This window comes from Mya arenaria, chromosome 3 (genome assembly GCF_026914265.1).
Source record: "Mya arenaria isolate MELC-2E11 chromosome 3, ASM2691426v1".
NCBI classification, from domain to species: domain Eukaryota; kingdom Metazoa; phylum Mollusca; class Bivalvia; order Myida; family Myidae; genus Mya; species Mya arenaria.
Window position 1 is genome coordinate 66,673,431 of NC_069124.1, and position 25,209 is coordinate 66,698,639.

The following is a 25,209-nucleotide window of genomic DNA, read 5'->3' on the forward strand; positions in this document are numbered from 1 at the left end:
TTACATGAAAAACGGTTTCCGATCAATAACTTGAGAACGCTTTGACCCAGGAACCTCATACTTGGTAGGTGTATTGGTCATGACCAGCAGATGAACCCTATTGATTTTGAGGTCAGTGGGTCAAAGGTCAAGGTCAGTGTGACCTTAACATGAAAAACGGTTTCCGATCAATAACTTGAGAACGCTTTGACCCAGGGACCTCATACTAGGTAGGCTTATTGGTCATGACCAGCAGATGAACCCTATTGATTTTGAGGTCAGTGGGTCAAAGGTCAAGGTCAGTGTGACTGTAAGCTGAAAAAAGGTTTTCTGATTGTCCATATTTTTTTTTAAAGCTTGTCCGAGTGATAACTCAACAATGCCTGCACCCATGGCCCTCAAACTTGACATGGAGGTTGGGCCTGACCAGTAGATGACCCCTATTGATTTTAGGGGTCAAAGGTCAAGGTCACAGTGACCTTGAAAGCAAACTCGACAATTCTTGGACCTATGGTCATCAAACTTGACATAAAGGTTGGGCCTGCCCAGTAGATGACCCCTATCCACTTTGGGGGTCATCAGGCCAAGGTCAATGTCACAGTAACCTTTAACGCAAAAAAGTTAACAAATCTTCCCCCACTGATATCTCAACAATGCCTGAACCTATGATCATTAAACTTGACATGGATGTTAAGCCTGACCAGTAGACCACCCTTATTGATTTTAGGATTCAAGGTCATCACGGTCATAACACACTTTATCCTCGCACTTTAATGGTCATAATCTTAAAACAGCAACAAATCAGCTGTCATTTCGGTCCATGCATATTTCATTAAATTGTCCATATAATCCTGACAACATGGCGCTCAGGGGGGGCATAATGTTTGACAAACATCTCTTGTTTTATTTCAGCATACTATGTACATAAATATATATAGCAAACAAACCAAATGATCACATGAGAACCCCAATGTCTAAGTCTTTTATTTATCATCCAAAATAACACATCATAGGACAATTGAAAAAACTTGTAACAATCAGATGTCCATATCATCCCCATCCCCATCTGCAGCCTGGAGAATATCGGCTAGCTTGAGCTGCGTCCTGTTGATGGCCATGATGGGTTTGATTGCAGCGTTGAGGCTCGGGAAGATCCGTGGGAACATGATCTCCTGTGAGGCAAGCAGCTGCTTGATACGGTGACGCTCCTTCGGGGCCTCAAAACATGCTGGGCAGTTCTCCGCTATCACTGGAAGCTTGTTCTGAAATAATGGACATTATGTGAACTGCCGAATTTATAAATACAAGTATGTTTTAATTAAATTCCTATGGCTATGTTCTTTTTTGGTTCAAGGTGTTGCTCTCTTCGGTTAATATAAATGGAAGATTATTTCACATCAAGAGTTAAACAATTAACGATAAATGAATGTTGGATGAATGGAACCGAAATATAAACTATCCATTGTTAACAGAGAAACATTCTTGTTGTAATGGTACTTGAAAGTGTAGATTTTTTCCCAAATAAAGATAAGGATGATTAAAATATTTGGATGTTGACTTTTTATTACAACAAAAATATAAATGACACCTACTGTTTCTGCAAACTCTCGTAAGTCCTTCTCTCTGACATACACTAAAGGCCTGATCACTCGCAAGTCTCCTTCCCTGCATATATAGAGAGTAAACATTGTAAATCAACTATATAATCTCTGAGGGTAAAGCAACATCATTCACGAACAATATGATATTAAAGTCAGTTTGTGTAAATTCATTTACTGTTTTGTGTCAGCATATTTTTTTACATGTAATCTTTTAAGTATAATGTTAAAACCAGAGCTGTCACAGTATGTGACGAATGCCCCCGATTGTGACATTGACCTATGAACAAGGTCAGTACATGAAAAGTTGATCTTGCCTTTACATGTCAAATACATATGGCAAGTTATTATAAATTGCCTCTAAACATAAAAAAATACCACCCATACTTGACAACCGACACTGTTATGTCCTTATATATGCAGCATTCCATTGTGAATAAACACCCAAGTGTGACCTTGACCTTAGAGATAGGGACACGGGTCTGTCATGTGACACGTCGTCTTGGTATGTGGAACACATGTGGCAAGTTATTTTAAAATCTGTCCATACAAGGGAAAGTTACAGCCCGAACAAAACAACTTATACTCTATGTCCTTATATGCAGCACTCCGTTGTGAATAAACACTAAGTGTGACCTTGACCTTAGAGGTAAGGACACGGTTCTTGCACGCGACACGTCGTCTTGGTATGTGGAACACATGCGGCAAGTTATTTTAAAATCTGTCCATACAAGGGAAAGTAACAGCCTGGACACTACAACCTAACCTCTATGTCCTTATATGCAGCACTCCATTGTGAATAAAGACTAAGTGTGACCTTGACCTTAGAGGTAGGGACACAGGTCGCGCACGCGACACGTCTTGGTATGTGGAACACATGTGGCAAGTTATTTTAAAATCTGTCCATACATGGGAAAGTTACAGCCCGGACATGACAACCTATACACTATGTCCTAAATACAGCACTCCATTGTGAATAAACACTAAGTGTGACCTTGACCTTAGAGGTAGAGGCGTGGGTCTTGCATGCGACACGTCGTCTTGGTATGTGGAACACATGTGGCAAGTTATTTTAAAATCTGTCCATACAAGGGAAAGTTACAGCCCGGACACGACAACCTATACTCTTATGTCCTTATATGCAGCACTCCGTTGTGAATAAACACTAAGTGTGACCTTGACCTTTGAGGTAGGGACACGGGTCTTGCACCCGACACGTCGTCTTGGTATGTGGAACACATGTGGCAAGTTATTTTAAAATCTGTCAATACATGGGAAAGTAACAGCCCGGACATGACAACCTATACACTATGTCCTATATGCAGCACTCAATTGTGAATAAACACTAAGTGTGACCTTGACCTTAGAGGTAGGGACACGGGTCTTGCACACGACACTTCGTCTGTGTATGTGGAACACATGTGGCAAGTTATTTTAAAATCTGTCCCTACAAGGGAAATTTACAGCCCGGACACGACAACCTATACTCTATGTCCTATATGCAGCACTCCATTGTGAATAAAGACTAAGTGTGACCTTGACCTTTGAGGTAGGGGCACAGATCTTGCACGCGACACGTCGTCTTGGTATGTGGAACACATGTGGCAAGTTATTTTAAAATCTGTCCATACATGGGAAAGTTACAGCCCGGACACGAGTAATTGAGCCGGACACACGGAAGGACGGACGGACGGTGCGATTTTAATATGCCCACCTTCGGGGGCATAAAAATGTGATTTGGTGTCAACTGAAATCACTTACTCAACAGTATAGTGAGCCTTCATTGTTCTCAGGTTGCCATTGTGGAATATGGACATCAAAAAGCTGAAAACAGCAACAAAACACAATGTCAACCTACCAATATGTTAGACAAGATAGGTGTTTTGTACATATTACATCAGATGGCAGAATTATGAAAGGGAAATAACAGCACTTATTGAAATTTCTGAAGACCTTGAATTTCCAAATCGGATGTACATAGGTGATTGATTTCCAAAAGGGCTACAAGCACATGCAAATAAGACTGTTAATCCCTTTTCTGCAAACATTGAACAAGCACTTTTTTTGGATATAATCATGATTTATTAAAGTTCACCTTCAAACTTGTTTCCATATTATGATAAAAGATTAATCATTCGAACAGTACCACTGACCTCTCACAGAGGTCGTCTAGATGTTGGCCAAGTGCCAGCACATTGTACCCCTCCCTGCGTGCACACGCGTAAATAATGCCCCGCTTCATGCGACTACAGAAACTGCAGATTGAGGCACACTCGTATGGCAGGTTTGACGCCTGATCCATTATACCTTAAACATGAAAACAGAATTTCTTCTAGCAAATCAGTATAACAGTAATATATAATTTTTTATACTTTCATCATAAGGGTCACCATTATCATATTCACTGCGATGTTTTGTATTTTGGTTAGTAAACTCGATTACCAGTGTATTCCAAGCATTATCTGTATATATCTTTAATCCAAAAAATACAAATAATTCCCAGTTTATATATTAGCCAGTATTTCATTTCAAACCAATTTTCACTTATTTAAAAAAAAAGCAAACAATGTTTGGTTTCACCCAGGTTGACTTACACTGTGACTCATAGAAGTAAGGCACTCCTAGACTGGCCAGGTATTTCTTGAGAGGGCTGGGGTCATATGAAGGGGTCTGTGGGTCCACAGTCACTGCCCCTATATCAAAACTCATTTTCTGAAAACCACAATTGCTGAGTACAGACTAGCATTGATATAATTAATGGCAGTATCATGACATACACATTTATAAGCAAACATTAAGAGACAAAGATTTTAAAACTGTGGATTTTAACAAAGCATAGTAACAGCAGTTTTGTCGTTTGTTTCACTGACATAAGAGATTTTCTTGTTCCAAGTTGTTTTTTAGCTCTAAAAATCAACTAGAAGTATGGTAAAAGGAGCATATTATCTCCTGCATAGTCCTTTGTGTCTAGACCCTATACCTTTTTCCTGCAGTAGAACTGGTACTGTCTGATGGTGTGGAGGAGAGAGAGGGAGTCCTTGCCTCCACTGAGACACACCAGAACCCTGTCTCCATCCACCAACATGCCATACTCTTCCATGGCCTAACGTTAATGAAAAAAATTGATACATCTATTGATCAGTATTTCTGATTGCGATATCAAATTGATAAGAGTGTTTTAATAATAATCTACATTGTAACATTGAGCCAGACAGATGAATGGACAGACAGTGCAATTTTAATATGCTCATCCTTCTGGGGCATAAAAATTACTATGATCAGTGGCTTTTAGTAAGTAGGGTCGAGCTACTCTTAACAAATATTTTTTTGTTAGGCATATCAACTTAAAAGATAGATCACAACAAAAACAAATTTACCTTGAGGAATGGTGTAAAGATGGATTTGGGTGGAGAAAACCACTGCTGTCCTCCTTTCTTCTTCTGTTTGCCCTTATTCTCTCCAGCACCATCATTCTCTGCCACGTCCTTCTGTCTTTTACTATTACCAACAACATTTTCACTGCCTGCTCTTTTTCTCACACAAATGTCTGTAGAATCCTTGTCTACTTTTTCACTTTTATCACAGTTCTGACTATTGTTCAACTTATCCACAGATTTCAATGCACATATCCCTGACTCACCTTTCTCCGTCTCTGACCTTTCTGGGGAGCTTGAACTGGGAGAATTCCCTGATTCTTTTGATGTTTTGGTGTTATCAGAATGTTCATTCTTTGCTAATTTTCTATCACTAACCTTTCCCACATTTTCACTTACTTCACCTTCATCAAATGTATAAAAAACATTTCTCAACATGTTGTTTTTCCTCATATCCTTTTCTGATGGTTCTTCATCACTGTTATGCTCTTCAAAGGGAGATAATCCCAACTGTTCTCTAACTGAAGGAGGACAGAAGGGTAGAGTGTAGGAATTCTGGGATTGGTTCCCCTGTAGACAGGAAGCAGCCTCACTTGGAAGCAGGAACCACCTTAGAGGCTTGGAGTCCTCATCAAACATAACTGTGTGATCAGTCAACTGGTGCTTGACCTGGATAATTAGAAGAAGAACAATGTACATGTTACTTTTAAGTTTAATTGCATAAGATTAAAAAAAAACTTTGAGCTGATATTAATGCCACTCAAGTTGGATTCCAACTGAAAAATCCTTAGCTCAATTAAAGCAAGAAATAACCAGCTCTCTATTTAATGCATAAGTTGTGTATTATAGTGACAAGATTAAGTGTTGTCAGTAATTTCCAAAGATTAAACACATTAGATATACAATTATTCAATATGACAATGAAATGAAAAAGATCATTTTGTTTAATAAATGCATCTATTGTAAGTCATGTAATTAAAATGATTTACCTTTGCTGCTTGCATGAACAATTCCTCTGCTCTCTTTAGGCAATCCTGTAAAATCAGAGGTACAGGGGTTATCTTCGATATCAGCTGTAACCACTTCAGATAAACAGCTTTGTGTGTAGTTACAATGTCACTGGCACGGAGAAGATATAATGTTTAACATTCACTTTTCTAACATGTGTAATGAAATTCATACATAAAGACATAGTACATCTAAGAGTGCATTGTTGGACAACCTAAAATGTGCTAGGGTTCACCTTAGTCCACTATTGAATGTCCTCATAAAGACCTCTAAAAGATCTAAAAAATTATGGATTTCCTTTCGCAACTAAAAATGAATTGCTAGATTTTCATCCCCGCCAGCCTCCTCTTTTTTCCTTCGCCTATTCAATTTCATTGACTCAAATAAAGATGTTAAGGTATGGTCTGTGTTTGTGTATCTGTCCGGTACTATCTGGGAACAACGTTTATTTATACCTACAGTGTTGATGTATATTATTCACATGTAAAAAGGAGAATTGTTAAGATTCTGTTGGTGGTTCAACTGGAAACACATGTATATGGTTCCTATGCAATAAGAAAGAGCATGAGCTCGTATTCAACGGTGAAACAGTGTTATAAGGTACTTAGGTTCTCACTTGGATGAAATTCTAAATCTTAAAGAGCATGTAAAAACCAAATGCAGATCCGCAATGCTAAACTATCTCAGAATTAAGGGAATCCGTAAATTTCTTACTGCAGATGCAACAAAAATCCTAGTACTTTCATTAGTCATCTCACACTTAGATTACTGTAATTCTATACTGTTTGGCATAGCAGAATGTAATCTATACAAAATGCAACGTATTCAAAATATGTGTGCAAAACTTGTCTTAAAACGTGGCAAATTCGAAAGTTCTAAACAAGCCCTAAATATGCACTTCATTGGTTGACTATCAAGGCCAGAATTCATTTCAAATTGCCATGTTTCATGTACCAGTGTTCTGTTAATGATGCACCTGCCTACCTCACAGAACTTTTGTCTAAACACACCCAAAAGAGATCGGGGTTAAGGTCTTCAGATTCAACAGAGTTACAGTTTGAGATACCTTTTAACAAAAGAAAATCCTTTCATGATAGAAGTTTTAGTACAGTTGGCCCAAAGCTCTGGAACAAACTGCCTTTAATGATAAGACAGTCTGCGTCTTTAGACACTTTTAAGAGAAGTCTGAAAACGCACTTTTTTAGAGACTTTTATGTGCTGTTTTAGATGTAGTTGTCCAATAACAGTTAATTCATTATGTAAGAGACTTTTCGACATTGTTCTAATTACATAACTGAGACATGTGTATATTTTATTGGTTTTATTGTCGTTTCTTTCATATGCTTTTAAATTCTCTGTTTTTATGTATTATGTCTATTATTTTGCATGTTCTATACTGATGTACAACGCAATTGAATCTGATTTTGTACAAAAATATGTGTTTAATTAAATAAAACAGATTCAGTTTCATCTAAGAAAAAAAGAACAAAAAAATGCCCCCCCCCCCCCCATTTAAAAAAGGGATGAAAATCTAGCAATCTAGCAATTAATTTATATTGGCCTTATTATATAATCAAAAAGCAACAGATTTGTTGGAATAACACCCAAAACTAAGGCATATGAGTATATTTAATTGATATATGACTTATGCAAGTGTTTTGAAACTTTCAAGATTTACCTATATTTTCAGTAACTTTTTCAAATTGTATGTTTTTGATTTGTCATAAAAGAACATTTTGATATTAATTCCTGACATCATATTTCTTATGTCAGTTGACTGCATATACTTATTTTTTGACAAGAGAATAATTTTGTCTATAATGATGCTCTTATTAATTTGAAATGTTTTCTCTTTTCATAGCTACAGAACCAAATACCTCATGGTTTTCAGGCAGTGGTCCTTTTTCCACAAGGGGTGGCACTTTGTATGTCATCTCTCCTGAGCTGTACGATATATGGCCCAGCCACTTGCGATCCTTGAACACCTAGAGAAGGAGAAACAGCTCTTAAAAACAATTCTCCCTTTAAATGAATGATAACCTTCTTTGTTAAAATGAATGATAACCTTCATCGTTAAAATAAATGATAACCATCTCCATTAAAATGAATGATAATTGACTACCGGTATAAAATTGAGTCCAATGATCTTTATAAATAGTTCAAAATACTCCCAAAAAGTATCTTACCTGGAAATTGACCTGCCTCCATTCTCCTGTCTCTGGGTTAAACATGTACTGGAAATGAAAACAATTACATTGCATGATGGAAAAGCTGTCATGGATAATGGAAAAGCTGTCTGAAAAATAAAAAAAAATTGAAAGAATGAAAAAACTGTCTAAAGAAGCTGTTTGCAAGAATGGAAAAGCTGTCTGAATGAATAACATGTTTGTCCTTAAAGAATGTTTAGAACAAATAAACTGATGTTTTCATACATCACAAAACTGAATTTAAATTAACTGAGTATAAAAATCTACCCCATACCTGAGGCAGTAGTTTCCATGCATGTTTGGCAACCATTTTAACCGCCTCCAGTGTAAAGTTCAGACTTTCTTCATCCAGGAAGTAGGGAAAGTTTATCCGCACAAACCCAGGCCTGTAATGATGGCCGATTTAGTGCATAGAATGGCCTCATGTCACTGGTGATGAAAACTTAATAAAAATGATAAAAGTCTCTTCTAATTTAAATACCAATAAAGTAAGAACATAATAACTAAATCAAAAAGAGATGTACTTTAATTATCGAAAGAGTGCATATTTTATGAACAATTAACTAACAAACGAAAATTTATACAATATTAAATGTTCCAATGCAAATTATATATAACAAAATACATAAATGTAACTAAATAAGAGTTGTGTCTCTTGGTTAACAAAGTTATGTTTTATTGATAGCTAACATGAGTTTATGAACATAAAGAGCAGCAGATTTAATATGGGTCACATTTTCTGATGCCATCAGATTATAGAAATGAACAATGTCACTATTTCCATAATACCAAGAAAACAAATACAATGTATTATATATTAACAAATATTAGAGTACTAGTATCTGTGATATACTTGACCAAGAATGAATTTGATATCAAACTTACCTGATGATTTCTCTTTGAGAATATTCTCGGTATCTCCTTAAATGGGTTCTGTCCAGTCGACTAAAATAAAAGAACGCATCAGTCTATACATTTGTTGAAATGGAAGTATTTTCAGATTGTCTACCTACTAAGCCTCTGGGGCGGATTCAGACATGTTTGGTGATTTGTTGAGTGTTGATCTTAATATTCATTTATAACAATTTTCTTTACCATATATAATTATGTAATTCAAAATAGCTTTTAATTCAGGCCAGATGGTAAATTGATATTAGTGTTTGAAAATCGGACTCCCATTTGCTATCGATAATCAAATCGAATCGAACCAAGTATTTCGATTTACTATCGGACAATAATCGAAAGCTTATAATATCATTTAGGATACATTCTTTATAGTATAATCATGATTTAAATGGTTTAACCTGGAATCAGCATGTGTGATTCTATAATCATGCTTTTTGCAACAGTAAGCAAATATACATAACCTTTTTCTGTCTTTAAAATTGTACATCAATCGCAAAATGATGCACACCGCATCTTGAAAGTTATCTAAGCATTTTATCCATGTAAAAGCATTTTAATTATTTGTTAACAACACCATAGCGATAGATTATTGCGGTTTTATGAAATATATATACAATTTGTAGTATAGGGAGTTTGTCAGTTTTTAACCAAAAGTATTTACATTCACCGCACTCTTCTTTTTCCGCATAACAAAAATAACGTAGTTACCGGAAGTTACATTAGCAACATCAATTTTGGACAACACTATCGATTGTCGCCGACATAGCATTGTCAGCGACGATTTATCGATTGTACTCGATAATTGTTTCATCACTAATTGATATCAAAAGTACTTGTATGTAGTTATGGCAAAACTGGTACAATACATAAAGTATTAAAATAAAATGTCAAACCTGTCCTCTGCCAGAAGATCCTCAAAATTTTTGCTTGTAGCCTCGTCCATTCCCAGGATATCCTAGATGTAAAGGAGACGAAACAGGGTACACAAGTTTTCTTTATTGTATTCAAAATACTCAATTTATTTCAACATGCTTGTGGTAAAATGCGTGAAATTAATACCTTGCGGTAAACATAAAGGTTTGCACATAATTGTATTTTGGACCGGCATTCCAGCTCAAATCATTAACTTTCAGTTCTGTTCGAGCGTAAGTATACTTTATTTTAAAACAAAAGGAATTATGGTCAGAACTTAGCTTCATTTGACGGCCAGTTTTTGAACAACCACAGTTTTTTTGTAGTTCTTTAAATAAGTCACCCATATTTATCCTCAAACACACAAACAATATAAATACGATTTAAAGAAGTCTGTAACGGAGACATGTCAAACATCACGTAGATCTAACACAAGTATCACCAATATAATACAACTCTCATTTATTTACTATTTAAGGAATGTACTAACAAACGGTCTATAAACAGTTTCTCACCATGGCGTACGGCCCTGCACATGCACATCCTCCTCTGGCCTGGATACCAAACAGATCGTTGAGCAGAGCAGTAATGTAGTTGTGGTGGAGAAACCGACCAGTCTCTTCGTGAAGAATCAGGAAGGAGAATATCGGAAGTCTCGGGGCTTCAGAGTTACCTAGCAACACTAGGTTAGGGACATCTTGCCATGCCTTCTTTGCTCTCCTGAGTATTACAACACAGTATTAGAATAAAATAAAAAATAGTTTAAATAACCATATGTAGGACTAATCCTGAACAAACCACATTTTAAGGCCTTGATTTTTTTACTGCTGTGAATATATTAACAATTCATGTGAATATGAGAAAAGATCTTTAATTAATTGTTTTCATGTCTTCTGTATCAAAGAAGACATATACAAACATGAGCAATATTTTTACCAAATTTAGTAGCACTAGCAGAAACAATACAAGGGCTGTCACAGAGACAGCGCGCTCAACTATTCTGCCGCTTTTCAGCATGAGGATTGAAAAGTTTTGGCGAAACATGGATCACTGAAAACTTAGATTAGATTTCAATGCAATATATGATGTACGTATTTGCTGAGATATTATCATAAATGTGGTAACATGCAAAATTTAAACCAGAATTTCTAAGTCCAATAATAAAGGGCCATTATTTGCAAAATACACGGTACTGTTATCTAACTTGGATATTCAAGTAGGTTGGGTGGTTGAGTACCATTGTATGAAGTCTCAATGCAATACATGAAGTAGTTGCTGAGATATTAACCTATGTGTGCTAACATGCAAAACTTTAACCATAATTTCTAAGTCATAATAAAGCCTGGGCAAAAAATATATAATATGCAAGAGTTATCTTTCCTGATTAATTAAGAAGGTTGAATGGTTGGGAGTCTGTGTATGAAGTTTCAATGCAATACATGATGTATTTGAATTTCAATGTCCAATTAAAAAGAGTCATAATTTGAATTTAATGCAAACTAGAGTTATCTTTCTTGGTTAGTTAAGTAGATTGGATGGTTGAGTACCATTGTATTAAGTCTCAATGCAATACATCAAGTAGTTGCTGAGACATTAACCTATGTGTGCTTACATGCAAAACCTTAACCAGATAGTCAAATAATAAAGGCCCATAATTTGCATTATATTCCAAAAAGTGTTATCTAACTTCATTAAATTATTAGGTTAGATAGTTGGGAATACATATCTGAAGTAACAATGAAATACATGATGTATTTGCTGAGATATTGACTTAAAGTTGCTTACATGCAAAACCTTAACCAAGGTGTGACACCGACGCCGACGCTTGGGTGAGTAGTATAGCTCTCCATATTCTTCGAATAGTCGAGCTTAAAATCAGGAGACAAAACTCACCTGAGCATGTACTCCTCCCTCTGCATGATGAGGTCTGGTGTGACGGCATGCTTCAGCTGGAATACAAGCCCGGCCCTAACAGCCTCAACAATGGCTGGTGTCCCGCCCTCTTCCTTCAACTCTGGCTCCTGCAGGTACCGATGACCATCACGACGTACCTGGGGGTACAGCAGCAGAATTCAGAAATGGTATTATGCATGATATCTTGGTGAAAGTATGAAGACATAGAAGGTATTAACACTAAAGGCCGCATTAAAAAAGCAATTATTCAGTAAATTTTCTACCAAATACATCCAAACATGGGTTTACTAGTTAACAATTGTAAGTATGATGTTGAAGTGAGTTTTTTTTGTTGGCTGAGATAAACATTGCCTTTTTGAAGTTCCTGTTATTCCAGAAAACGAATATTAATAGTTCACTTTTACATCTGATTTTTAGAATTTTTAGAAAAGTCATAAATCTTAATCTTAAGTCAGATTGTACTTTTTGCAGCATAGTAGCAAGGTTTAACATACAAAGAAGACAGATCCCCCGCCACACCCGTCTGGCACTGTGTTCTTGAACAGCTTCTTCTTCGCTATCAGCACACCTGTAGGAAGTTCATTGCATTGAAATTGCCATTTGTGATACTGCCTCTCATTTAAAGTCATTGGCAAACAATTTGTGGTTTACTGGGATAAAAAAGGTTTTATGATCTTGTTTTTTTGATGTTGTCTTCATAGATGTATATGGTTCTTTTTTTTTCGAAAATCATGAGAAAAGGAAAGTTCATAATTAATGCCTGTTTGTTCACATCATATAGCATTTCTTGTGGTGTTATTGTACTTTCAGTTGTAAACTTGGACCCCACTTCAAACAAGGCATGGTTTTCTAATAGATAAGACTAATGTGAACACATACCAGGTGTCTGCACGCCCCCAACAAACTTATGGCAAGATATGAACACAGCATCTTTGGACAGGTATGGCTGGTCTGGTCTGTAACGTTAACATTTCTGCAAATTGATTCTAAGGTAGCCTTCAAGGTCTTCAATAAAAGCTTTCAAAAACTAAACTAAAAGTATGATGATTGTTATTTTTCCCCAATAATGTTCTATGACTGTATTCAAATTAATAAATGAACACTAAAATGATAAGCAAAAAACAGAGAATACATTTGTATCATATATAAATGCGAATTGCTCATGATGTAAACTAACTACTAGTACAACCTAATGTAAGACTGTAACTGCCTACCCTGCAATCACAGGATTCAGGTCAATTTTAACATAGGGAGCAGCAGTAGCGTAGTCCCAGAAGGCGAGAGCTCCGTGCTTGTGCAGGAGAACTGTGGCTGGATCAACGTCCACCAGCACCCCAGTCACATTGGATGCTGCACAGAAACAGCCAATCATTTGACGCCCAGTGCCCGACCATCGCTGGAAATGAATTCCTTTTAACATACAGGGATAACCTTTGATCAAATAACATTTTACAGTAGAGCCTATATTCATCGAATAGTCAAAATCTACTGATAAAATGTACATAGCAAAGATTGAACATTATCAAATTCCTTCAAGTAAATATAACAGTTTTCAAATAACAAGCATGGACCTTCTTGAAGAGACAACTCGATAAATCAAAGCAAAAGGTTTACCTTGAGCAGAGTCTCCAGGTGGTTCATACTCAGACATCCTTCCTTATTGCCCTTCACTCTTATTACCTGCAAGAAAAAGTGATGTACGTTAATAGCAATTGCCTTCTTTACACATTTATCATAAATTTAGTGGCATGATGACATACATGTTAACAGTTTTGAATTTGAGGTTACCAATACAATGTTAAGTGACATCTCCAATACAGCCTGTGATAACAATATAACTCTCAATAGAACACATATAACTCGGAAAGCATTTCAATCTCTCCAGGCTAACTGACATACCTTAGCTCCTACTTCAATCCAAGGCAGGAGGTTTGAGTGGTGTTCATAGGGGCTGACAAACACTACCTGGTCAAATACAGTACACATTGTGTTGTTAAAGGCAATTTGAATGGACTGACAAACACTACCTGGTCAAATACAGTACACATTGTGTTGTTAAAGGCAATTTGAATGGACTGACAAACACTACCTGGTCAAATACAGTACACATTGTGTTGTTAAAGGCAATTTGAATGGACTGACAAACACTACCTGGTCAAATACAGTACACATTGTATAAGGCAATTTGAATGGACTGACAAACACTAGCTGGTCAAATAGAGTACACATTGTGTTTAAGGATATTTGAATGGACTGACAAACACTACCTGGTCAATTATCAGTGATGAAACAGTGGGCAGCAATATAAAACAAGATCAGTGATAACTTGATTTAAAAAGGACACACTATCAAATCACTTGTTTCTTGATCACATGACATATAAGTTCTGTACCACTACTTACTGGTTTATGATCAAGATTTAGACAGTGTATAAGTTTGTGTACAGCTCCAGTTGTCCCACTGCCCACAAAGATCACTGCGTCGTGTTCACTGGCATGCACAGCATTGCGCACTATATCTCTTAAATTAAAGGAATCATATAAAAATTAGGGATGCAAACGAATATTCGATCAAACGTTTGGTATTCGAATGTCAAAATCGGTATTCGAATATTCGGGGGAAAAAATCAATAAAGAGAATAAAAAACCTTTTGCCTACAACACTGTTGTTGTTTATAAAGTTTGTTTGTCTTGTTTTTACAACGATTGGCCCCTAATGCCAGAGGTGTGAATTTAATGACAATACATTTAACACGCGTCATATGTCATTTAGGGACTTATCCTCGGGTACTATAAAAAGTCCCCCTACTTTTACAATATCTGGCTAGGAATCGGCTTTAATACCAATGTGTTGTCTTGGCTGCAAATTAAGCTGTGCAACGTAACTCAAATCGCCGTGATGATATGAATGCCATGTGCTACAATAATGTTGTAACATGTGCTTTAAACTGTTTTCAATGTTTGGATACAATGTTCGTGCTTTGAAATGTAAATGCATAGTATAGCGTTTTAGGATATATTTCCTCTATTGTTGTACAATAGATGAGTCAAATCCAAATATATTTTCGATTTATTATTTTACTAGTTTCCGAGTTGGTTTTGGTTTTCCATAGTTATATTTAGTAAATTTAGAGGTCAATCACAGAACAAGGCTGCACATCCTACGGAAAGACCCTCCATTGGTGCACTACTATTTGACTACGAATTTATCTAATTTCACATTGTTTACAAATAATAAGGCAACAGAATTTATATTTTTTGATATTATTGTTTGTTTGATTAAAATGAATTGCTTATTTCTTCCTGAAAATGGAGAATTTCAAAAACTCATCTGGGGAAATCAGGGATCACAACACATTACGGGATAAAAATACCCCGGCTATTACTTTAGCGAGTAATAATAGTAGTTTACTACATCTTCTAAAATATGTATTTCGGTAATCGAATATTCGAATATTCGATCGAAAGAATTACCGAATATGCGAATATCAAGTTTGCCATTCGTTTGCATCCCTTTGCAATTACACCATCTATGAAAATTATTATCTATATATGCATAAAGTTTTACATAACCAAGAATACATTTAATGGCATACTGGCTAATATGTGAAATGTATTAAATGTGAAAATGTGTCAAATAACACAGAATTATATTGATTATACATACAACGTGTTACTATATTATTATTAAGTATAATGTGCAATGCACTGTAGTATCACTTTATATCACGGATAAGACAACCTACAAAGGGAACCACAATCAAAGATTCAATGGTTTCATCATTTTCTTTTTCGCTAATTATCTGTCCCTAGGTTCAATATATGTAGCCTACCTTGCCTCATGCCTGTAAAGTGTTGTCTGCAGCGAGGTGACAGTGGTGGTTGTATGTGTGTTCCCATACTCAGGCAGAACTTCATCCCGGATATAATCTTCTATAAACTCAAGTGATCTGTTCAAATAGTTTGCTTATATTTTGTACGTACAAATAACACTAAGACAAGTTTTGGGATAAAAACACAGTTATAATTGAAAAGCATTACTGGGATGCAAGTTTAGCTTTTATTTAACTTTAACTGAAAAGGTTTTCATCAAGATATACATTTTGTGTAACAAATATAGATATGACATCTTCACCATGAATTAAGTTGGAATATGAATCTTATTGAAAATAATATAACCTAAAAAAGGCAATTGTCTCTTAATATGCATTGTCAATGTTTTACCTTCCAGATGCAGTGTAATCCAAGTAAAGAACTGAAAAGACAACAAAGATGGGGGGGTTTTACAAAAAAATTTGTATTTTGATTATATATTTTTTTTAATTTGTTAAATAGTTTGATTAAATATTAATAACTTATGGCATACAATTAAAACAAGAGCACCAAAAAGAGAGCGCCATCGCTCATCAGGGGTTATTCAGATGGTCGTGGGGCATAACTTTACGATTATTAAAGTCAGAGTTATGGGCCTTGCTACACATGTCCAAATTGCCTCCAAAGCATATGTAGTAAGTTTCATTTGAGGTCATGACTCAATTTTGAGTTATGGCCAATCATCCGAGGTATAAAACATTAAAAGTTGTTGAGCAACAATGCCAATAACAAAAAGATAATTCTTCACTATGAAACATCAACACCAATTAAATAAAGTCCAAAGTTGTCTCACACAGTGGTGCAGACAAATTTAAACAAAAATCGGACTTTGTTTATGTGAAGTACAGATGGACTATAATATTGTCGCATGCGCTGTAGTGTTCTCTGTTAGCCAGTAGCCAAATTGGAATGTTTACAAAAATAAACATCGACTCTTAATCTTGCTCATGGCTTTATAAGATGACTTTGGGCTTAGATTAATAAGGCATTGTGATAGATTTAGGGTATTTGAAAGTTCACAATGTTAATTTATTAATATTGTACAGAATAAAACATTTAAAGTCTTGAGAACTTTCGTGACATCTGGCTCTGTACAGTGTTCGAATTTGGCGGCCTCTAAGCCATGTGCTGAATGTTTGTTTATTCAATTAATGAATACAAACACATATCAAAATTAATTAACGCCCAAAGTGACAAGTGATTATCGATCAGATTCTAACCAGTCACTATGTCTATAAGCATAAGTCAACCCCAATGATGTCAATAACTCTGCCCATTATGTAAATTAACGGATAACTTCGGCAGTTCGCTAACTAAGATGGCTATGAAAATCAATAATGCTAAAATAGCAATATCAACATTGATATTTTATTTATTTTGTTTAAATAAATTTTATTTATTAGCTAAAATAAAAAGAAAGATATTTTTAAGTTTTTAATGTGGACAGAAAATAATCATTCTCTACAAACATTGTCTTAAATGTGCAGGAAACAGACCCGTGCCCGTTTACTATTTCCTATCGGGTAGCCTGAGCGGGCTAGTAGCTTCAAATCCGAATTTCAGACACTGTGTACATATGCGATATTAAGGGTCCAAAATATATATTTCTAGAAACTCTGATACTAAAGTATATATCCTTAATTACTTAAATACATTGACATAATGTAGGTAAATGAAATTTTGAAAGCTTATAAATTGATATAATTGTTAGGGGAAAATATTAAAGCGAAAACAGAATTTAAATAGTTGTCATTTATGTTTCACCAACTTGACCCAATCGGTTTTTGTGATAAATTACAGTGAACTAATTATAAATTATGAAAAAAATCATACAGCATTAAATTCATAATTGCAATGATAAGACACCCTTTCAATATACAACTAAATTAATTAGCAGCACTAAGTTAAACATGAAACAAATTGAAAGTAATCAAATTGAAATGTTTGATATAGGAAATTACGCTCGCACACTCGCTAAATGCGAGTCAGTTTTGCCGATAGCGACCTCATGAAAAACCTACTTGCTGAAATTTGCGAGTCCCAAATTTCAAAACAAATACCAGAGGACGAACGCTAATGAGTACACAACGAATATCATGTCGCATAGATGCTTAACAACTCATAACAGGTAGGCATAAAACACTTTTTTGACACTGATTGCGAGTGCTGATTTTGACTTTAATGTGACGAGTTTGAAATAATACATATTGCTAGCTATTTAATGACAATTCTATGCAATGCAATTATCAAAAAGGATACAAATAATTATTGTCTTATTGCCTCTTCTTCCACTTGCCCGTCTTTAATAATCCGCTGACTGTTTTCACGCCATTCACACGCCAATTAGCTAGATGGTCACAGGTTTAATTATGACATGGTGACCTGTTTATTCAATATCGTGTCAGACTGGTATTGATCTATAATTTACCGGTATGCTTGTAGCTTTATTTAAAATATGATTATTAAGAAAATCGGTATCAAATATTCGCGGCCCCATTGCCGTTATTAGCCAGAATATTGGGGCCGCGGCCCCAGCTCCTATACTTGTTCATTAAACATTTTACTAGAACTCACTTGTATTCACTTATGTTACTTTATTATATGGCTGAATGCTAAATTAAGGTTTCCGGACAATTCGGCACCAAACGAATTCGGCATACATACCTTTTCGGCCCTATGTTAATTCGGCACCGCCAATTCGGCACCATCCGACTGGATACCAAAATAATTCGGCACCGTTTTATTTTATTTTTTGCTCGTGTATTCAAGCTTTAAGGGTTTACATGTTTTTCAAGAAAAATAATTATTCCCCGAAATATTTATAGAGCTACTTTATATTTATTCTGTTTTCCATTCTTATTTCTGTATTCATTGTCATTAATATACCGTACCGTTTTCTAAAATTTAAGTACTTGTACAAATATTTTAAAAGCATTTAAATCCGGGTTTTTTTTGTTATACTGAATTCAAAAGGAATGTTCGAGATAACAAACAATATACGTGACATAATAAAAACGTTAACATAAAAACTTTATGCTGAAACTCGTTGTTCAAAAAATAAAAATAAAACATATGAAAGTATTTTGCAAAAATGAAATAAAGATGCTATGATATAATGCCCAATTTAATGTGATTTTTATGAAAATAAACTCGTTAAAGTTGATTTTAAACGTAAATTCATTTACACGGAAAGGAATATAATTATTAGTTAAACTTAAATCATTTTATTGACAAATTGCTTTCTTATTCCGTATGCACAGAATACTTAAATCAAATATCTTCATGAACTACTAAAAACATAATGAAAATAAACAGACGACTTTAAATTTATTACAGAGTTATTTGTTGTGCGATGAGATTATTAGCTGTAGAAACGCATGTCATAGTGTGTCGGCATGTGTCTCGTTAATCAACCCTATCCTGGTGTGAAAATTAATAATAATCTTTAACATACCATTGTTAATTGATAACCATATGGTTTAAATGAGTACACGGGGGTCGCGTGGCAAATTTCTAAATGATATTCGTGGGCGTATATATTCAGACAGACTGATTTTCAGTTATAGTTGTAGAATTTTTCTATTTAACTGTTAAATGTTTCGATTAGGTGTTGAAAACTGTATTTGGATTAAACAATGATCGACGATTTGAGCATAAAGTGTCGCCGTCTTGTGAGGCCTAGGCAAAAGGGAAGGACATGTATATCATGTTAAAAAATCAACATGAACAGTGCCTTGAAGAAATTGTATTTACAAATGACTATTTTAATATGATAATTTATGAATTGCCTTAAAGTTTTTTTGAATAAAACTTTTGATAATGAACGTGTCTTGTAATCATTACTTACCCAGAGCGCACGCATTCTACTGACTTTAATTATAGTTCAAAAATTAAGTAACAAAATATCCTCCAATAAACAAATGCATGCGTAGGCGTTTAAAATAAGAACCGCAGAAATACATTTAGACGTAAAGGAAGATATAGAAAACACAAGAAAATACACTGTATAACAAAAAACCCAGATGTTCATAATCTTGAGCCATCTGTTATTACTGAAAAAAAACGATACATGATACTCATATTGGATGATCGAATATTTTTAGAAAGGTAGTTTAATTGAAATAAACGAACCATATAACGAATGAAAGTGAGAAAAGTTGAGTTAAAGATAATGTGAATTATGTGCCGAAATGACTATGCTTTATGGTGCCGAGTCGACTGGGTGCCGAATGTGTTGGTGCCAAATTGACTATGCCGAATTCGTTTGGTGCCGAATTGTCCAGTTACCCTAAATTAACTTCATTTGAAAGTTTAAGGAAAAAAGCAAGAAACTTTTTGAAAATGCGAGTAAAAATATTACCCACCTTTGAAAAATTGTAAGTAGGAAAAAAGTTTAAATTCGATCTCTGAGCTTTAAGAGAATCGGCTGTAAATTGTAATTCCACCGAGTGACATACGCGAATTTATATGACAAACCTTTTCTTAGTCCGAAAGGACCACTAAACGCTTTTCCATTTCCAATCAAATTACTATTGATATATTTTAATAAGACATCCTTTTCGTTTGACGTTTGATTTTGGTCTCCTACGTCTTGAACGAGAGGAATATCGTAGAAATGTCTATCTCTAGCAGTCATTGTTCAAGTGGACGCTTTCATACAAGCATCTGTTGTATAAAGATCTTGATATGGTCAAAACGGCAATTTCTTGCCTAACGGAGCAGTCAATACAAACTACAAAATCACCACCATCACTATTAATAATACTGCTGCTCCCGCCGCTGCTGCTGCTGCTACTTATGATTATTATACAAAAGAATGAACGTTTACAGCTTGATAAGTTTTTTCCAAAAATTGACCAATATAATGATTCCCACCCGGAGGAGGGACATGGCGGCTGTTCATGGGTATTTAACCTATGTTTCTAGAGGCCTAAATAAAAAATGATTGATTGTATGAGCAGAACAATTGTTAACAGAGAAAATAGAGAGTTGACTGACGTGAAACTTTGTTTTTAGTCAAAATATACTATTATATATACTATGGCCATTTTTTTGTTAACACCTCCTGTTTGCCGTAGAAGTTATATATTGTTGTTGTTTTCGGTGCAGAATCAGAATACTAGAAGTACACTCGTTTGCGTTAACATGTGTGTATGTACGACACTAGCTGTAAAAAACGAATGGATCTTACACGTCTGGCCTGCTTAGCACAAGAGATAATTACACTAACCACAGCCGCACTAACACCTATTAGCATGAAGGGTACTTACACTGGCCACAGTCGCACTATCTCGCGGAGCAAAAGGGCTACTTACACTAGCCAGAGTTGCACTACACCCGCTCAGCATGAAGGGTACTTACACTGGCCATGAAGGTCACTGACACTGGCCATGAGGGGCACCAACAATGGCCATGAGGGCACTGACACATGTCATAAGGGGCACCGACACTGGCCACGAGGGACACTGACACAGGCCATTAGGAGTACTAACACTGATCTTGAGGACACTGACACTGGCCATGAGGGTCACTGACACCGGCCATGAGGGCCACCGACACCGGCCATGAAGGGCACTGACACTGGCCACGAGGGGCACTGAAAGAGGCCATGAGGGGCACCGACACTGGCCATGAGGGGCACCGACACTGTCCATGAGGGGCACTTACACTGGCCATGCGGGGCACCGACACTTGCCATGAGGGGCACCGACACTGGCCATGAGGGGCACTTACACACGCCATAAGGGGCACTGACATTGCCCATGGGGGCACCGACCCTGGCAATGAGTGGCACTAAAACTGGTCATGAGGGGCACTGACACTGGTTACGAGGGGCACTGACACTGGCCATGAGGACACTGGCCATGAGGGGCTCCGACCCAGGCAATGAGGGGCAATGAAACTGGCCATGAGGGGCACTGACACTTGCCACGAGGGGCAATGACACTGGCCATGATGGCACTGACATTGACCACTAGGGGCACTGACACTGGCCATGAGGTGCACCGACCTTGGCAATGAGGGGCACTGACACTGGCCATGAGGGGCACTGACACAGGCCATAAGCTCACTAACACAGGCCATGAGAGGCACTGACACTGACCATAAGGGCACTGACACTGGCCTTGAGGGGCACCGACACTGGCAATGAGGGGCACTGACACTGGTTAAAAGGGTCATTTACACTGGCCATGAGGGGCACTGACACTGGCCACGAGGGGCACTGACACTAGCCACGAGGGGCACTGACACTGACCATGAGGGCACTGAAACTGACCATGAGGGGCACCGACCCTGGAAATGAGAGGAACTGACACTGGCCACGAGGGGCACTGACACTGACCAACAGGACACTGAAACTGGCCATGAGGGGCACCGACCCTGGCATTTAGGGGAACTGACACTGGCCACGATGGGCACTGACACTGGCCATGAATGGAACCGACCTTGGCAATGAGGGGCACTGACACTGGCCATGAGGGGCACTGACACAGGCCATAAGCTCACTGACACAGGCCATGAGGGTCACTGACACTGACAATGAGGGCACTAACACTGGACATTAAGGGCACCGACCCTGGCAATGAGGGGCACTGACACTGGTCACGAGGGTCACTTACACTGGCCATGAGGGGCACTGACACAGGCCATGAGGGGCACTGGCACAGGCCATAAGCTCACTGACACAGGCCATGAGGGGCACTGACACTGACAATGAGGGCACTGACACTGTCCATGAGGGGCACCGACCCTGGCAATGAGGTGCACTGACACTTGTCACGAGGATCACTTACACTGGCCATGATGGGCACTGACACTGGCAATGAGGGGCACTGACACTGGCCATTAGGGGCACTGACACAGGCCATGAGGGCACTGACACAGGCCATAATGGGGCACTGACACTGGACACGAGGGCACTGACACTTGCCACGAGAGGCACTGACACTAGCCACAAGGGGCAATGACACCAGCCACGAGGGGCACTGACACTGACCATGAGGACACTGACATTGGCCATGAGCGGCACCGACCCTTGCAATGAGGGTCACTGTCACTAACCATGAGGACACTGATATTGGCCATGAGGGGCACCGACCCTGGCAATGAGGGGCACTGACAATGGCCACGAGGGGCACTGACACTGGCCATCAAAGGCACTGACACAGGCCATGAGGGGCACTGAAACTGGTCATGAGAACACTGACCCTGGCAATGAGGGACAATGACAATGGCCACGAGGGGCACTGACACTGACCATGAGGGCACTGACACTGGCCACGAGGAGCACTGAAACTGGCTTGGGGGCACTGACACTGGCAATGAGGGGCACCGACAGTGGCCATGAGGGCACTGACACAGGCCATCAGGGGTACTGACACTGGCCATGAGGGCACTGACACAGGCCATCAGGGGCACTGACACTGTTCACGAGGGACACTGACACAGGTCATAAGGGGCAATGACACTGACTATGAAGACACTGACACTGGTCATGAGGGGCACTGACACTGGCCATGAGGTCCAGCGACACTGGCCATGAGGGCACTGACACTTGCCACGAGGGGCACTGACACTGGCCACGAGGTGAACTGACACAGGCCATGAGGGGAACCGACACTGACCATGAGGGGCACTGACACTGGCCATGAGGGGCTCTTACACTGGCCATGAGGGGCACCCACACTTGCCATGAGGGGCACTTACACAAGCCATGAGGGAAACTGACACTGGCCATGAGGGGCACCGACCCTGGCAATGAGGGGCACTGAAACTGACCATGAGGGGCAATGACACTGGCCACCAGGGGCACTGACACTATCCACGAGGGGCACTGACACAAGTCATGAGGGTCACCGGCCCTGGCAATGAGGAACAATGACAATTGCCATGAGGGGCACTGACACTGGCCATGAGGGGCACCGACCTTGGCAATGAGGGGCACTGACACTGGCCATGAGGGGCACTGACACAGGCCATAAGCTCACTAACACAGGCCATGAGAGGCACTGACACTGACCATGAGGGCACTGACACTGGCCTTGAGGGGCACCGACCCTGGCAATGAGAGGCACTGAAACTGGTTAAAAGGGTCATTTACACTGGCCATGAGGGGCACTGACACTGGCCACGAGGGGCACTTACACTAGCCACGAGGGGCACTGACACTGACCATGAGGGCACTGAAACTGGCCATGAGGGGCACCGACCCTGGAAATGAGAGGAACTAACACTGGCCACGAGGGGCACTGACACTGACCATCAGGACACTGAAACTGGCCACGAGGGACACCGACCCTGGCAATGAGGGGCACTGACACTGGCCACGATGGGCACTGATACTGGCCATGAATGGAACCGACCTTGGCAATGAGGGGCACTGAAACTGGCCATGAGGAGCACTGACACAGGCCATAAGCTCACTAACACAGGCCATGAGAGGCACTGACACTGACAATGAGGGCACTGACACTGGCCTTGAGGGGCACCGACCCTGGCAATGAGAGGCACTGAAACTGGTTAAAAGGGTCATTTACACTGGCCATGAGGGGCACTGACACTGGCCACGAGGGGCACTTACACTAGCCACGAGGGGCACTGACACTGACCATGAGGGCACTGAAACTGGCCATGAGGGGCACCGACCCTGAAAATGAGAGGAACTGACACTGGCCACGAGGGGCACTGACACTGGCCATCAGGACACTGAAACTGGCCATGAGGGGCACCGACCCTGGCAATGAGGGGCACTGACACTGGCCACGATGGGCACTGACACTGGCCATGAATGGAACCGACCTTGGCAATGAGGGGCACTGACACTGACCATAAGTGGCACTGACACAGGCCATAAGCTCACTGACACAGGCCATGAGGGTCACTGACACTGACAATGAGGGCACTAACACTGGCCATGAGGGGCACCGACCCTGGCAATTAGGGGCACTGACACTGGTCACGAGGGTCACTTACACTGGCCATGAGGGGCACTGACACAGGCCATAAGCTCACTGACACAATCCATGAGGGGCACTGACACTGACAATGAGGGCACTGACACTGGCCATGAGGGGCACCGACCCTGGCAATGAGGTGCACTGACACTTGTCACGAGGGTCACTTACACTGGCCATGAGGGGCACTGACACTGGCAATGAGGGGCACTGACACTGGCCATTAGGGGCACTGACACAGGCCATGAGCGCACTGACACAGGCCATAATGGGGCACTGACACTGGACACGAGGGCACTGACACTTGCCACGAGGGGCACTGACACTAGCCACGAGGGGCAATGACACTAGCCACGAGGGGAACTGACACTGACCATGAGGACACTGACATTGGCCATGAGCGGCACCCACCCTGGCAATGAGGTGCACTGACACTGACCATGAGGACACTGATATTGGCCATGAGGGGCACCGACCCTGGCAAT

General features: G+C 39.1%; 2 protein-coding genes across 2 annotated transcripts; both read right to left on the reverse strand.

Moving 5' to 3' along the window:
• Nucleotides 1–873: 873 nt before the first annotated feature.
• Nucleotides 874–20,413, reverse strand: LOC128229235 (uncharacterized). Its single transcript, XM_052941001.1, has 24 exons — nt 20,247–20,413; nt 16,122–16,152; nt 15,731–15,847; nt 14,301–14,418; nt 13,798–13,863; nt 13,513–13,578; nt 13,113–13,294; nt 12,778–12,854; nt 12,393–12,466; nt 11,878–12,035; nt 10,500–10,704; nt 9,966–10,027; nt 9,052–9,111; nt 8,441–8,552; nt 8,146–8,193; nt 7,837–7,944; nt 5,941–5,985; nt 4,955–5,620; nt 4,558–4,680; nt 4,172–4,289; nt 3,731–3,884; nt 3,339–3,401; nt 1,572–1,644; nt 874–1,241 (listed from the first exon to the last, which is right to left on the reverse strand). Exons 1-24 carry the CDS (start codon nt 20,404–20,406, stop codon nt 1,017–1,019), a joined length of 3,111 nt encoding a protein of 1,036 aa, XP_052796961.1. The 5' UTR covers nt 20,407–20,413; the 3' UTR covers nt 874–1,016.
• Nucleotides 20,414–23,220: 2,807 nt separating this feature from the next.
• Nucleotides 23,221–24,991, reverse strand: LOC128226212 (uncharacterized). The gene is made up of 4 exons (XM_052936104.1): nt 24,809–24,991; nt 24,380–24,700; nt 24,031–24,264; nt 23,221–23,736 (listed from the first exon to the last, which is right to left on the reverse strand). The coding sequence occupies exons 1-4, from the start codon at nt 24,989–24,991 to the stop codon at nt 23,221–23,223; spliced, it is 1,254 nt and encodes a 417-aa protein (XP_052792064.1).
• Between the last annotated feature and the right edge of the window lie 218 nt (nt 24,992–25,209).